The 14706-nt window shown below is 37.6% G+C and overlaps 1 protein-coding gene across 2 annotated transcripts in view; it reads right to left on the bottom strand.

The window, feature by feature from the left end:
- The window catches only part of TNKS (tankyrase, TRF1-interacting ankyrin-related ADP-ribose polymerase), a 236701-nt gene that overhangs the window by 207711 nt on the left and 14284 nt on the right, over window positions 1-14706 (bottom strand). Inside the window, exons 1-2 of one of the 2 annotated variants that reach the window (XM_011970734.1) lie at window positions 7674-8069; window positions 2700-2924 (exon numbers count right to left, since the gene is read on the bottom strand). In XM_011970734.1, coding sequence (XP_011826124.1) covers window positions 2700-2886 — 187 coding nt within the window. In that variant the 5' untranslated portion in view covers window positions 2887-2924; window positions 7674-8069. Of the gene's footprint in view, window positions 1-2699; window positions 2925-7673; window positions 8070-14706 lie in introns of those variants that run through there. The other variant, XM_011970733.1, reaches the window with a different exon arrangement.

Below are 14706 nucleotides of genomic sequence, written 5' to 3'. Positions count from 1 at the left end.
TCCGCCTCCTGGGTTCACACCATTCTCCTGCTTCAGCCTCCCAAGTAGCTGGAACTACAGGCGCCCACCACCACGCCCGGCTAATTTTTTTACATTTTTAGTAGAGACAGAGTTTCACTGTGTTAGCCAGGATGGTCTTGAGCTCCTGACCTCATGATCCACTCATCTCAGCCTCCCAAAGTGCTGGGATTACAGACATGAGCCACCACCCCTGGCCCTAAATGGACATTTTTAAGAAATGTCAATAGAGGACAAACAGAGGAAATGGGAATTCTACACTACACAGTAGAATAATTCAGGCTGAGATTTTAGCACCAACAATGAGAATAGTAATTAATAATGGCAATTAACATTCACTGAATGTGCACTCTACCTGGTACTCTCCTAAATACTTTATATGTACTAGCTTATCCTCTCAGGAACACTGTGAAGAATAGTATTCCCATTTTACATACAAGACAGAGGTCAAGAAAGTGGCCCGTGGCCTCACAAAGCTGGAAACTGGTGGGGTCAGGGCATAAACCCAGAGCATGTGCTTTACAGCAATCTGCCCTGATGTCTCCCATAAGCTGGTGGTAATGTGGCTTGCCTGGGCTCTAGCTTTTTAAAAATATCAAAATTGTTTGCTATTCTACCCCACATACAGAGATATGATTAATCTTTATAAAAATCAGGTCAGTATTTCATCATCTAGGCAAAAACCTTTTAAAAATCAATTTTGTATACTAATCTCTCAAAAACTATTAGACTCTAGCAAAAGGAAAAAAAAAAAAGGCTTCCAATTTTTTTTTAATCCAGCTGTCCCAAAGTAGAACTCTACCTTACAGAGAAAAACCTCAGAATTCCTTAACCATACTCAAAATCCAGAAAGTAAGATATATAAGCTATTACAGGTTTCAGTGAACCTGAGAATAAACCTCCTAAGAGGTTTCTGAAAGCTAATTAAGTATACCAGGGTTTACAACCAATTTTGACTCCCATAATAACTATGATACATACTTTAATAGCAACTATATCCTCATTTATATTTTGAGTATAGTTTCAAAGGTGCCCTTCCCCTTCCCTCAACTTTTATAAGGCACAAGAACTTAAACAGAAGGAAGACAATATGTGCCAAAGCCTACTAAGAATTGAGGAAGTAGAGTGCTGCAGGGATCCATTCATTAAAAATTCAAGCCCGATATCTAGTCCTTTATTTCAATAGAACCTAGATAAAAAGAGCATTTGCATTATGGACTTTTGAAAGGGGGATTAAGAGGAGGAGGACAGAAATACTAATTTCAATAAGACATTCAAAGGACTGATAAAATGAAAACTTCGGAGGTAGAGGCAGGAAAACAGAAGACTGAAGACTGGAAAGGATAGTATTTTAACAAAGTGAGAACAGTATAAAATTCTGACTAATGACTGAGAAAAATCCAGTGGCTGTGACAACAAGGTGAAGTAAGAAGCAGTGACAGCAGAGAAGTTGAAAGTCTAGAAGATTACGTAGGAAATACATTCCAAGCTCAATAATACTTATCATTTACAAAAGCAAGTAACATAAGAGGCTTTGTAGTCAGAGAGAGGATGTTATAAGTTGAAGCTTCTCGAGGTAGTTTTATGTAATGACTTGGTCCAGGATGTGGCTATGTTAGTGAGAGACTTAGGGAGAAATGGGAGAGTCAATTGAAACTGGAAGATGTGAAAAAGCGGAAAGGAGAGGATATCCAAAGGTCATGCTAGTGATGCTGAAGTAACAAAGGATAATGACAGAGAATGTGATTTTTTTAAAAATAGTTTTATGTCAGGCATTGCAATAATTTGAGGAATATTGAAAAATATATTAGAAGCTGCAATAGATGGCTATGAGGAGGGAATAATCTTAATCATTATTAAGCGCCACCACTATATCTTTTAAAATGGCATATCTATTTTAGTTGCATCATTAAAGAACTGATTATGCTAAAGTGGATGACATCTGGGAAGACAATTATGTAAATCAACCTGCCATAGCTAAACAAACATCCACTATCTCAAGTATCAAGAAATAGATGACACACTCAACAGAAATTATACTTGCCCTCTAGAAGCTTTAGATTTCAAAATAAAAAATTATATACAGCAAAGCAAAATGGGAACATATATATGAGAGAACAAAATGCTGATTGAATACAGCTTCATTTCATCTAGATACCTAAAATGATTGAAAAGTCCAATTTGTTTGAAATTGCTTTTTCTCATGACTGTGGCACATGTTGAAAACATTAAGTTCTGAACTACTGTATTCAAAACACTCAAAACCCCGTATAAGGGGGGACTACTGTACTAGATGACTTTCCTTTAATCAACCTCAAGTGTTCAAATGTCATCCAACTCAGTAGAATTTGTACTTTATAATGGCTGTCATTGATGGTAAGATAGAAAATGTCCAGTCTTTAAAACAGACTATAAATTAACTAAATCTGACAGCAGTAATCCATCAAAATTGAGTTTCACTCAGCTGGCATTTGACTGCATTTGGAAAGTTAATGTTGTGAATCTTCCCCTAAGTAACTTTAGATTACCATCTCTCTATTTACCTTTGGATGGAAAAGAACTGCTTCTAGAAGAAGCAATAAACCCCTCCTTACCTATTCTGAGGAAACACTATTTATACTACAAGAAAACATAAGAATGAACCTTTATTTAAAATTTAGATATTATCAAATGATACTCACCAATGCACACATCGATTTTCCCTTTAATAGCAGCTTCATGCAGAGGTGTATAGTTCCAGTTATCCCTGGCATTTGGATCAGCTCCTTGGCACAATAACAGACTCACAACCTCAGCATGGCCAAAAGAACAGGCATTATGAAGCGGGATGAGACCTCCATCATCACGAGCATGGACGTTAGCACCCATCTGTAGTAAGTGTTCTACAACATCCTTCCTTCCAAAACCTAAAAAGAAAGGGAAAAATGTCTTGTATATAGATTTGATTTTGTAAAAAGAACCATTGGAGTATCTGTAACAATATCAACAAGAATGAACAACTGAAGTATTGCACTCTATAGTAAATGGAGTAAAACAAAAGAAACATTAGCTTCATTCAAACTGACTCATTTCACAGAATTTAGAACTAAGGAAGCCCTTCCTTTAGTCTTTGGGCTGTTCATTCAAAAACACGTTTTCTAAACACTTAATATGTGCTGTGCAACAGTGCTAGAAACACAGAATAAATATGACAAGACTTGTCCAGGAACTCACTTTCTCCTCATGCTTCACAAGACAAAACGGTATATAGAAACTCATCTCTGCATTCATAGAAACAAAGGTTATTTAAATACTGCTGATACGCCAGGCGCAGTGGCTCACACCCTCACAGCACCATGTGAGGCCGGGGTGGGCAGATCACCTGAGGTCAGGAGTTCAAGACCAGCCTGGCCAACATGATGAAACCCCATCTCTAATAAAAATACAAAAATTAGCGATGTGTGGTGGCAGGCGCCTGTAATCCCAGTTACTTGGGAGGCTGAGGCACAAGAATCACTTGAACCTGGGAGGCAGAGGTGGCAGTGAGCTGAGATCACACCACTGCACTCCAGCCAGGGCAATAGTACAAGACTGCATCTCAATAAAATAAAATAAAATACCATAAAATAAAATATAAATAAATAAATAAATAAATAAATACTGCCGATAACCGAATCTAAGACAAATCACAACACACAGCACTATATTAGGGAAATTGGGGGTGAATGTATGGGTATGAGAAATACGTTGTGAATGCTTGGTCAAAGGGAATTTTGAAAAGGAAGAACTAAAGATGATGCCAAAATATCTATTCTTGGGGCTAGTCATCAAACAAGATGAAATGGGTGGTGAACTGAAACAATTCAAGCTTGGATTCATCGAGTTTGAGGAGACAATACGGCAAATGAGTGGGAATACAAGCACTTGGAAGTATAAAACCAGAATTTTATAAGAAGTATCAGTTTTCAGACAAAAATAGGGGTTTGGAGGAGTCAGAGTCTCAAGCAGTCTAAGGATGAGGCAGACACTTAGAAAGGTAAGGAATATTAAGAAAGTACAACATCATGGAAGTCAAGGAACAACAACATTACGCAAAGTCCAGTATCATGAGGATTTAATGAGATCAATGGAGAAGAAAAAAATGGCCACTGGTAATTTTAAACAGTTTTAGTACAGTGGTAAAATTACAAACTAAATTGCAATGGGTTATAAAAGGAAACTGCAAATATATGAGCATTATTATCTTCACAAGCTAGAATCTTAATTACTGATTCTTTCCCACTTTAAATTATATTAGGTATCACTACCTCTACTATGACTGTGTAATATTGTTAGAAAAATGACATCTTAAATAAAAATAAAAGACAGTAAAAGAGTCACATCTTCCTCCATTGTGTGCATACATCAAACAAATAAAAACCACGTGGAAAAGAGTAAGGGGAAAAAAAGAAATTTATCTCAAGAGATGTCTTCCATGCTATCTATAGAAATTCATTCATTCCAGAAAAGCAGGCTCTGAGAAAAACGTCTCCAAAGTAAAGCATACATTTCCACAGATATGTATCATAAAGTCAGAATGAGGTTTCCATGGAAAATATCCTTCAAATTAAGCTGATAATTTTAGGTGAAAAGGTCAATTTTGTATTAGTAATTAGATCAGTAAAAGCATAGGGTACATGCTCCAGTAAATTGTCAGCATCTCACCAGGGTTCTTGGTTTTGTTTTTTAAATACCTGCAGAACTTTACGGATGTTAGGTTTTAATTCTCTAACTTCAACTTCCTTCCCCCTACCATCACAGCGCTACTCTCCCACTGGGCCATAAGTGCTGTCCTGACCCAGGAAGGTTGAATTATTCTCCTTCTCTATGGATCTGAATAAAGCCTGAGTGCAAACTTCCATTTCCCTAATCAGCACCAGCCCTTGAGAGCAGCCATGGGAGCTGAGTCCTGCAGAGCCACAGGGCTAGAGCTGCCCAAGGCCTTGGGAGCTGACCCCTTGCATTGGTGTGGCCTAGATGTGAGACATGGAGTCAAGGGACATATTTTGGAACTTTAAGATGTAATGACCGCCCTGCTGGGTTTCGGACTTTCATGGAGCCTGCAGGCCCTTTGTTTTGGTTGCTTTCTCCCTTTTGGAATGTGAGTATTTAGCCAATGCCTGTACACCCATTGTATCCTGAAACTAACTGGCTTTGATTTTACAGGCAGAAGGGACTTGCTTTGCTTTGAACTGTAGACTTTTGAGTTAATGCTGGAATGAGTTAAGACTACTGGGGACTGTTGGGAAGGCAAGATTGTATTTTGAAATGTGAGAAGGACATGAGATTTGAGAGGGGCCAGGGACTGAAAAATATGGTTTGGATTTGTGGCCCCACCCAAATCTCATGTCAAATTGTGATCACCAGTATTAGAAGAGGGGCCTGGTGGGGGGTGACGGGATCATGGAGGCAGATTTCCTCTTGCTGTTCTGGTAACAGTGAGTTCTCACAAGATCTGGTTGTTTAAAAGTGTGGAGCACCTCCTCCTGCTCTCCTCTTCCTCCTTCCCTGGCTATATAAGACATGCCTGCTTCCCCTTCACCTATCACCAAATTTCCTGGGACCTCCCCAGCCATGCTTCCTGCACAAGCCTGCAGAACTGTGAGTCAATTAAACCTCTTTTCTTTATAAATGACCCAGGCTCAGGCAGTTCTTTATAGCAATGCAAGAACGGACTAACACAGCCATTATAAAAACATTTTAAAAACATTTTTGCCATTACTTAAAAAAAAAAAGTCGAAATAAATTTCCTTGTACATGTGTCCTAGCCATTTAAGATAAATGTCTCAAAGTAGTAGTACTAAATCGAAGGGTATAAATTTAAAATTTCCCATGTTGCCAAATTGCCCTCTATCAATTTTCATTTTCAACCAAAATCCTGTGGCCATTCTGTGCACATTTATAAGCTTTACAAAGAGGTAAAAAAAAAGTGCATTGTTATTTACTTTTTTCAGTTCAGATATTTGCTTTTTTACTGTTGAAAATTAAATATATGAATACAGTTGAACTCTCTCCCTCAATCCTAGTCCCTTCTTTGCTTCCCCAGAGATACTATTACATAAATTCAATGTTTGTTTTATCATGCTTATTATATACTTTTCAATGTGTGTTTTTAAACACTTGTGTTTATATATTTATATTTGATACATTTCATGTTATTTATATATTATGTATTTCATATTCTATGTGATTAGAATATATTTCATATATTCACATTATTATTGTCAATATCATATGGTTCAATCTATATTAGTGGAAGGCTGATAACCATAAGCCATCCTTCTGGCTGATATGGTTTGGCTCTGTGTCCCTATCCAAATCTCATTTTGAATTGGAATCCCCATGTATTGCAGGAAGGCCTAGCAGGAGGTGATTGGATCATGGGGGTGGTTTCTAATAGTTTAGCACCATCCCCCTAGTGCTGTCACATGAGTGAATTCTCATGACATCCCGAGGTTTAAAAGTGGGTGGCAACCGGGAGGTGGAGCTTGCAGTGAGCCGAGATCACCCCACTGTACTCCAGCCTAGGCAAGAGAGCGACACTCCATATCAAAAAAAAAAAAAGGGAGGGGGTGGCACCTCCCTCTTTCTGCTGTCTCTCTCCTGCCCCACCATGGTATTGCTTCCCCTTTGCTTTCTGCCATTATTGTAAATATCCTGAGGCCTCCTCCCACCCAAGTTTCCTGTACAGCCTACAGAACTATGAGTCAATCAAAACTCTTTTATTCATAAAATTTATATCATAAATTACCCAGTCTCAGGTAGTTCTTTATAGCAGTGTGAGAATGAACTAATACACTGGCCAACAGAAAGACTCAATTTTGCTCAGACTCAATTTTGCTTGGGAATTGGGCAGGAAATAATATACTAAGAGAAAGCCAGCCCTTCCCCAGTCCAGGGAAGGAATCCTAATTAAGTCAATCAGGTAATTTCATTCTGCTCTGCCAGTGACTGGCCATGAGGACAGATGGGAAAATCTAGAAGCTTCTGGAAGTATTTTTCCTCTTCTACACCTCCTACAGAAGGTGTGGGAGGAAGAGTGCCCTTTCTCCTCCTCTCCCCCTTCCTCCCAACAGTTAGAAAATTCAAAAGAATTATTTTTTTTTAAGCTGGCATAAAACGCTTACTATGTTCACAGAACTGAAACCAACTCTTGAATTTCCCACCTCTACACTTCTTACCAAGCAGTAAAATAAATGTCCTTAGGCTTTAAGTCAGCTGAAGTTTTAAAATACTCATAGTTAAACCCATGCGAATTGATATAAGCATCTGTTCCTATGTTTACTAAGTATTCACATTTCACCTCTTGTCAGTTCATTGTCTTGGCCATTTTCCTTTGCGCTATTTGTCTTTTTCTTATGATTCTGCAGGCGTTCTTTACATATTCTAAACATTAATCTTTTCCTACATGGATTGTGCTTTATATATAAAATTTAAGGAAACCTTTCTGATTCCTATACTGTTCCTACATTTCATCTAGATTATAATTCTTTCACATTTAGATATTTAATTATCTTCTAACTATGGTGTGAGTTAAAATTTTTATTTTTCCTTTTCTTTTTGGTTAGTCAGTTTGTCTATTTGTTAGTTTAACTTTAAAATAAGTCTAGATATCTAGTAGGGTAGAGTTGACCCACCTCGTTCCTCTTAAAAACTTATCGGCTGGGCGCGGTGGCTCACGCCTGTAATCCCAGCACTTTGGGAGGCCGAGGCAGGCGGATCACGAGGTCAGGAGATCAAGACCATCCTGGCTAACACGCTGAAACCCCGTCTCTACTAAAAATACAAAAAATTATCCGGGCGTGGTGGCGGACCCCTGTAGTCCCAGCTACTGGGGAGGCTGAGGCAGGAGAATGGCGTGAACCCGGGAGGCGGAGCTTGCAGTGAGCTGAGCACTCCACTGCACTCCAGCCTGGGCGACAGAGTAAGACTCCGTCTCAAAAAAACAAACAAAAAAGGAGAGATTCACTTGTCTCACACAATTTGTCAAGACAAAGGCAATCCCAGCACACATAGCAGTTTATCAATGGTATTAGGAGCTCCTTAGAATCTTTCCACTCTGACATTCTTAGCATCTCCACTTGCTTGTTACCTCACAGTCACAAGAGTGCTGTATCTCCAAGCCTCATATCTAGGTTCTCAGACAAGGGAGAGTGAGTAAAGGGTTGGGGGCGGGGGCCGGGGGTGGGGGCGAGAGCTTTCTCTCTTGACGTTTTTATTATTAAGGAAGAAATCGCATCTCCAGATACTTTCATATATAGTTCACTGGCCAAAAATCTGTCATCTGTCCAGCTACCAAAAAAACAAAAAAGGCTAAAAAATCAAGTCTTTTATAGCCGGACACACTACTGCCTTGAACGAAATCTAAGATCTGTTAGTGAAGAATTAGAAGAAAACAAATTTGGGGTACATAACCAACAGTATTTGTAACAGCTTTGTAAGTCAAGGGTAAGAAGATTGGATTTCATTATAAGTACATGGGAAACCATTTATTAGGGAAATTACTTGATTCTATTTAAATCTTAAAAGGATCATCTGTCAGCTATGTGAAATACAGACTGAAGTGAAGAGCAAAATCAGAGGGACTAGTCAAGAAAAATTCTGTAGTCTGGGCAAGAATTGATAGTGGGTTGGAAAAAAAGAGTGAAAGTATAGCTGGGTCAAAGAAGAAAGAAACGGATAGGTTTTAAAGCAAAGATGACTGGCTCTCAGGTTTCTAGCTTAAGCAACTCTATTTTTAGAGGCGCCAGTTGAGGAAGGGTCAGGGCAAAGCAGGTAGCAACAAGAAGTACCCTGATGAACTGCTTTTCCCCAACGACTACATCAAGTAATATAATGTGTAAATTTCAGCACATTCTTTCCCCCAAACAGTTCATGAGAAATAATGACATTATATTACATATTCAAAGCAATTTAAAAATATACTATGTGGTGTGCTGGCAGTGAGGAAACACAAATTCCTAAACACACAGCCAAATCCCAATATACTTAACAATTTTCCTTATTCTAATAGTAAAGAGGTGATTAAGGCCTTTCAAAAATATTTCAATATCAAATTTAAGGTCACTGGTATCTATTCCTCATTCCCTTATGTTCAGCATTTTAAACCTGCCTAAAATTAAAGCTTCCACGGACAACGATGGCCAATATTAAATCATATAACTGACAACTATGACTTCTGAAATTGAATAAAAGAGAAAAATTTAAGGTGTTTGGAGTATTTTAAACTGATGTTTTTATCTATGGCAGCAAAATCACATCTTAAAGTCATTTTCCCCCTAATTGGACTGTCAGCAAAACTGCAACCACTGTCTATCACTTGAACAATTAATCTTTTAACCTACACTTATATACCAAATGAGAACATTTATATTACATCTCCCATGCTTTTTAAGTGTAAAAATATCCCATTACACCCAAAAGATAAAGTAACTGTAAACTAACTTTGGGGTTGTCTAGAAAAATAACTCATGGAATTCTCTCATATATATCTATTTTCCTAAATTAAATTTAATTTGGCCTCAGGTTGCCTCCTTACATATTTTACGTTAGGACTAAAGGTTTCTTCATACATACATCTAACTGGATATGTAAACTGAATGTAACCTACTCTTGTACCAATCACGAAGATTCAGATAAAGGCAGCTAAATGTTCAAACTGTGTTCAAATAAGGCAAACAATAAGCTGTAAGCAATCAAGCTCCTTCTATACCTTACTTTTGTCTTCTGTACATCACTTACCTTTTCTGTCCGTAATTGTTACCTGACCATGTGGCAGCCCCGGAATTACTCTGAACCTATTCTGGCTCTGGAGGTTGCTTGGTTCATGAATCATTCTTTGCTCAATTAAACTGTTAAATTTAATTTGACTAAGGTTTTTCTTTTAATATCTGACATAAATGATATCAGAGAAGCTGAGTTGGTAAAGATAAAAAGGCACCTGGTGACAAATGTGACTTGTTCACCATTATCTTTAGAAACATTAGGAAAAACTAGAATCTAAAATATGAGAATGGCTTGCTATATATATATAATATAAATATTACTTTCCCTATCTTATCAATCCACTTTCATCCAAAATAAAAAGCAAAACAAAAATTCTTACCAATGAAAATATTGCTTTCAATGAAACAAAATTCAGCTATGACATATTTATGCAATAGCTATGAGTTTTGAAAAAAGGTTTTTCCTGGCCAACAGACTTGCCATTCACTAGTTGAACACTAGCAGTTCAGACACTTATGAGTATCTCTAAAGACCCACTAAACACGGTAATTCACAATTTTCCTAAATTAAAACTCTGAATGACACCTGTATTTTGGCTGATGTGCAGAAGGCAGCCTCAAAATTATAGAGGGGTATATAGCACAACAGCCCCATCTCAACATGACCTTCTAATTCTACTCACTTTCTTGTACAGGTCTATCTTCTAAAGTTCTTTAAAGTTTTCTCTTTTACTGTATTTCATGGAGAAAATGTATCTGCTACAGTGATAGTCCCAAAACTAGGAGTTCGGGAAAGACTTGTGACATGAAACAGAAGACAACTCCCTGAGAGAAAACATAAGAGAGACAGCGGATGGGAAGAGAGGAAATATTATAGAAATAATTACAAGACTTCCGCTAATTAAAGGAAGAAGTAAAAGTTCAGATTAATATAGTCATGGAGTGCCAAACAGCACGGACAGTTTGTAGCAAAGTCTAACAACAACAAAGGCTATAGTCTTTCCGAAAGAAAACGAATCAGCTAAAAACAAAAAACAAAGAATCAGTTGACTGAAGTCAACCTTAACTATAAGAAAAGATATTTTGATACTTAATTTCATATATAGCTAACTTTATTTCCATGTAAAAGTGAAATTAAAATAATCTCAGATATGCAAAATCTCTAAAGTGAACACAGAAAGATCCTGGTTAAAAATATTCATGACAAAAACGAGTTCAGTAGTAAGTGTGTGAGCATATGTCTATATATCATGAATTAACTCAGTACAAATCTATCCTCTCTCAAGACTTAACACTGACTAATAATCACCCTAACAAATAATTACAATATAGGGTTACAAAGAAAACCAAGTCTGGAATAGAGAGCTTCCCTAATAAAGTGATATTTTGAGCTAAGATCTGAGGAATAAGCAATTTACCAGACAAAAGGATAGGGATAAATGTTTCAAAGAGAGTAAGGCACAGTAAATCAAGAGGTGAGAAACTCTTCATATTCAAATACCTAAAAAAGTTCAGAATGGTTCAAACAGAGAGAAAGAAATAAGAGACTAAAAATGGCAACAACATGGAATCGTCGGGCGCAATGGCTCATGCCTGTAATCCCAGCACTTTGGGAGGTCAAGGTGGGCGGATCACAAGGTCAGGAGATTGAGACCATCCCGGCTAACACGGTGAAACCCTGTCTCTGCTAAAAATATAAAAAAATAGCTGGGTGTGGTGGTGGGCGCCTGTAGTCCCAGCTACTCGGGAGGTTGAGGCAGGAGAATGTCGTGAACCCAGGAGGCAGAGCTCACAGTGAGCCGAGACTGCGCCACTGCACTCCAGCCTGGGCGACAGAGCGAGACTCCGTCGCAAAAAAAAAAAAGGCCAAACTGGAATCAACTAACTTTCCACCACAGAAATCATGGAGAGAAGTAGATCATCCCTCAAAACCAACACAGTATATCCAAACTACAAGTCCTTTATTTTACGTATGTCAGCATGAAGACTAAGACCATTACCAAAGTGACATAATTCAAATTTCTGCTATATGAACTTAGATACAGGTTAAGAAAACTGCTAAGTATAGATAGATACCTATATATACATCAATCTTGGCAGCCAAAAGGGAAAAAAGGCTACAAGGATTCTCGAAATTCTGCGGATAGTTTTTGGTCTAGCTTCCTTAAATTCAACATAGAATTTGTTGTAGAGATTACTCTGAAGGCCACGGTAGGGAGGCAAAGGTTAACCATAGGACAATGAATGAATCACAGTAACTAGACATCAAATGAAAATGCAGCAAAATGTCCCTGAATATAATTTTTTAAAAAGAAAATCTACCTCTATTTTAATGGTTGATTTGTATTTATTTATTTAAGAGACAGGGTCTTGCTCTATTGCCCAGGCTGGAGTGCAGTGGCATGATCATAGCTCACTGCAACCTTGACTTCCAGTGCTCAAGTGATCCTCCCACCTCAGCCTCCCTAGTAGCTGGGGCTACAGGCGTGCCACCACACTGGGTATACGGTAGATGCATCTGACAGCAATGACCTGACCTGAGCATACCCTGAGAATGACACTGTATGGCAGATGCACCTGAATGTGTGGTCACAGTTCCAAGCTAGGGAATCCAAGAGTGGTCAACCTGGAGATCCATTCCTTATCTACAAGGGACATCTGAGCTCCAAGTCCATCCTGTGGAATGGAACATGGGCCATACCAAGGATTGAGGCCCTTCGTTTTGGGTTAAAGGTTGCCAGGTGGAGGTTGTTGGGGGAGGCTGTTAAGTGGAAATACTATATTAACTGCATGCTTTTTGCAAGCAGTTGGTTATTCTACCCATCCTAATGCCAGTGGGCCATGTGGTATTTCTGTCCACCACACCAGCAATGGACTGGTGGTTCTGCCCAGCCCGCTGCCACTGGAATCTCTCCCCTGTATTTTAGCCTCCAGGACACATTATGTTTCATTCATTGGCTCAGGGTCTCTTTTTTGGCCTCTTGAACCTGGTGCTATCCCAATTACAGTCAGTAGGGGTACAGCACAACATCCAGCTAGCTTTTTAATTTTTTTTGTAGAGACGGGGATCTCGCTTTATTGCCCAGGGTGGTCTCAAACTCCTGGGCTCAAGTGAACCTCCCACCTTGGACTCCCAAAGTGCTAGATTACAAGTGAGCCATCACACCCAGCCTGTATTTATTATTCAATAAATGGTTCAAAAAAAATCTGGCACCTTAGAAAAGAACAATTTTTAAAATATTTACCTCTAAATGCATCGCAAAATAAATTTAAAATAGATCAAGGTGTAAAATGTCAAAATGAAACCATAACAAAATTAAGTGGACAGTTGCATGATTTCAGGATAGAAGAAGCAATAGAAGAAAACAAACAAAAAAAATTTAAGGCAACAGATTTGAAAAGTTTATAGATTTAAAAAAATGCTTTTTAAGGCAATAGACTTCAAAAGCTTACAGATAAAATTTTAAAACAAGCCAGGAAAATATTCGCAATGACTTTAACAAAGCACAGATAACGAAGACACCAAAAGGCAAAAGAAAAAAAGAATAGGAAGAGATACAATGCCAAAAAGTAAATGCCAATTGTCTTTTAAAAGTAAAACAGTGACCTAAGAAATGCAAATTTACTAAGTATTGGTTTTATCAAACAACTAAAATGTTTTCAATGTTGACGTTTAGAGACATGTACAAAAATATTCACAGAAGCACTATTCATATAGAACACACATAAAAACCACCCAAATACTCAACAGTAGAATGGGTAAGTAGTGGTATAGTCACACAATAGAATTCTATAAACAATGGAAATGAACAAACAACAACTACATAAGATAGATGAATCTCCCACAAAATAGTACTGACTATATAGTATCATTTATCACAAGTTCAAAACAGACAAAAATCTGAGTGGTAGAGGGGTAATGACTCAAAAGACATATGACAGGAGCTTATGGATTGCAGATAATGTTCTGATTCTTGAGCAGGGCGCTAGTTACCCAGGTGTATTCACTTTGTAAAAACTCAACTCCCTATGCACTTAAGATTTGTACATGCTATGGAGCTATGTCCCCACTAAGAAACTATGGTAATAGCTGATGTTGTCCAGGGTGTGATGACAGGAATTATTAGAATATTTTAGGAAACCAAATGGTATTTGTTCCCAATGATAAAATCTGAGCTTTCAAGGAAATATTAGAATTCTGTAACACTTGCAACTGTCACTATAAGCTGAACAGTTTCCCAATTCTAAAATACTTTTCTGATGAGATTGGTGGTAATATTAACAATTATGCTTATTATTTTTATTACGAAGTAAAAATGTGTCCACATTTGGAATATCCGCATAGCTTCAAGAACCAGTATTTTCTAAATGATCAAGCACAGGTATACCTATTACTGGATTCTAACAATGAATTCTAACATAGCAGAAGTATAAAAAAAATCACTGATTTGGCTTCAGATTCTACATTGCACCTACCCCTTAGGAAACTACCACTTATCAAGTGTGGGTGTAGAATCAAAAAGAAAAAATGCAAAATTATCTGACAATGTTATTAAAAATTTCTTCCTTTTCCAACAGCATTTTCTGTTTGAAGCAGGATTTTCTTCATATACTCTAACCCAAACAATATACCACGATTGGCAGGTAGAAGCAGATGAGAATTAGCTATCTCCTATTAAGTCAGACATTAAAGGGACTTGCAAAGTGTAAAATAATGCCTCTTCTCATTATTTGCTTTAGAAAATATTTTTTTTTTCCACTAAGAATGATGTTTACACATATATTTACATATAATGGAGTTTACCATTTTATTTTTTAAATTTCTAGTATTATATTGGTTTTAAATTTTTAATATGGTAAGTCTCCATAGACACATCCCACATAAATAAAAGTTACTTCGATTATTTTTAAGAATGTAAAAGAGCGCTGAGGCCAAAAAGTTTGA

The sequence above is a fragment of the Mandrillus leucophaeus genome, unplaced genomic scaffold, assembly GCF_000951045.1.
Source record: "Mandrillus leucophaeus isolate KB7577 unplaced genomic scaffold, Mleu.le_1.0 Scaffold97, whole genome shotgun sequence".
NCBI lineage: Eukaryota > Metazoa > Chordata > Mammalia > Primates > Cercopithecidae > Mandrillus > Mandrillus leucophaeus.
This window is presented reverse-complemented; position numbering and strand designations above follow the sequence as displayed.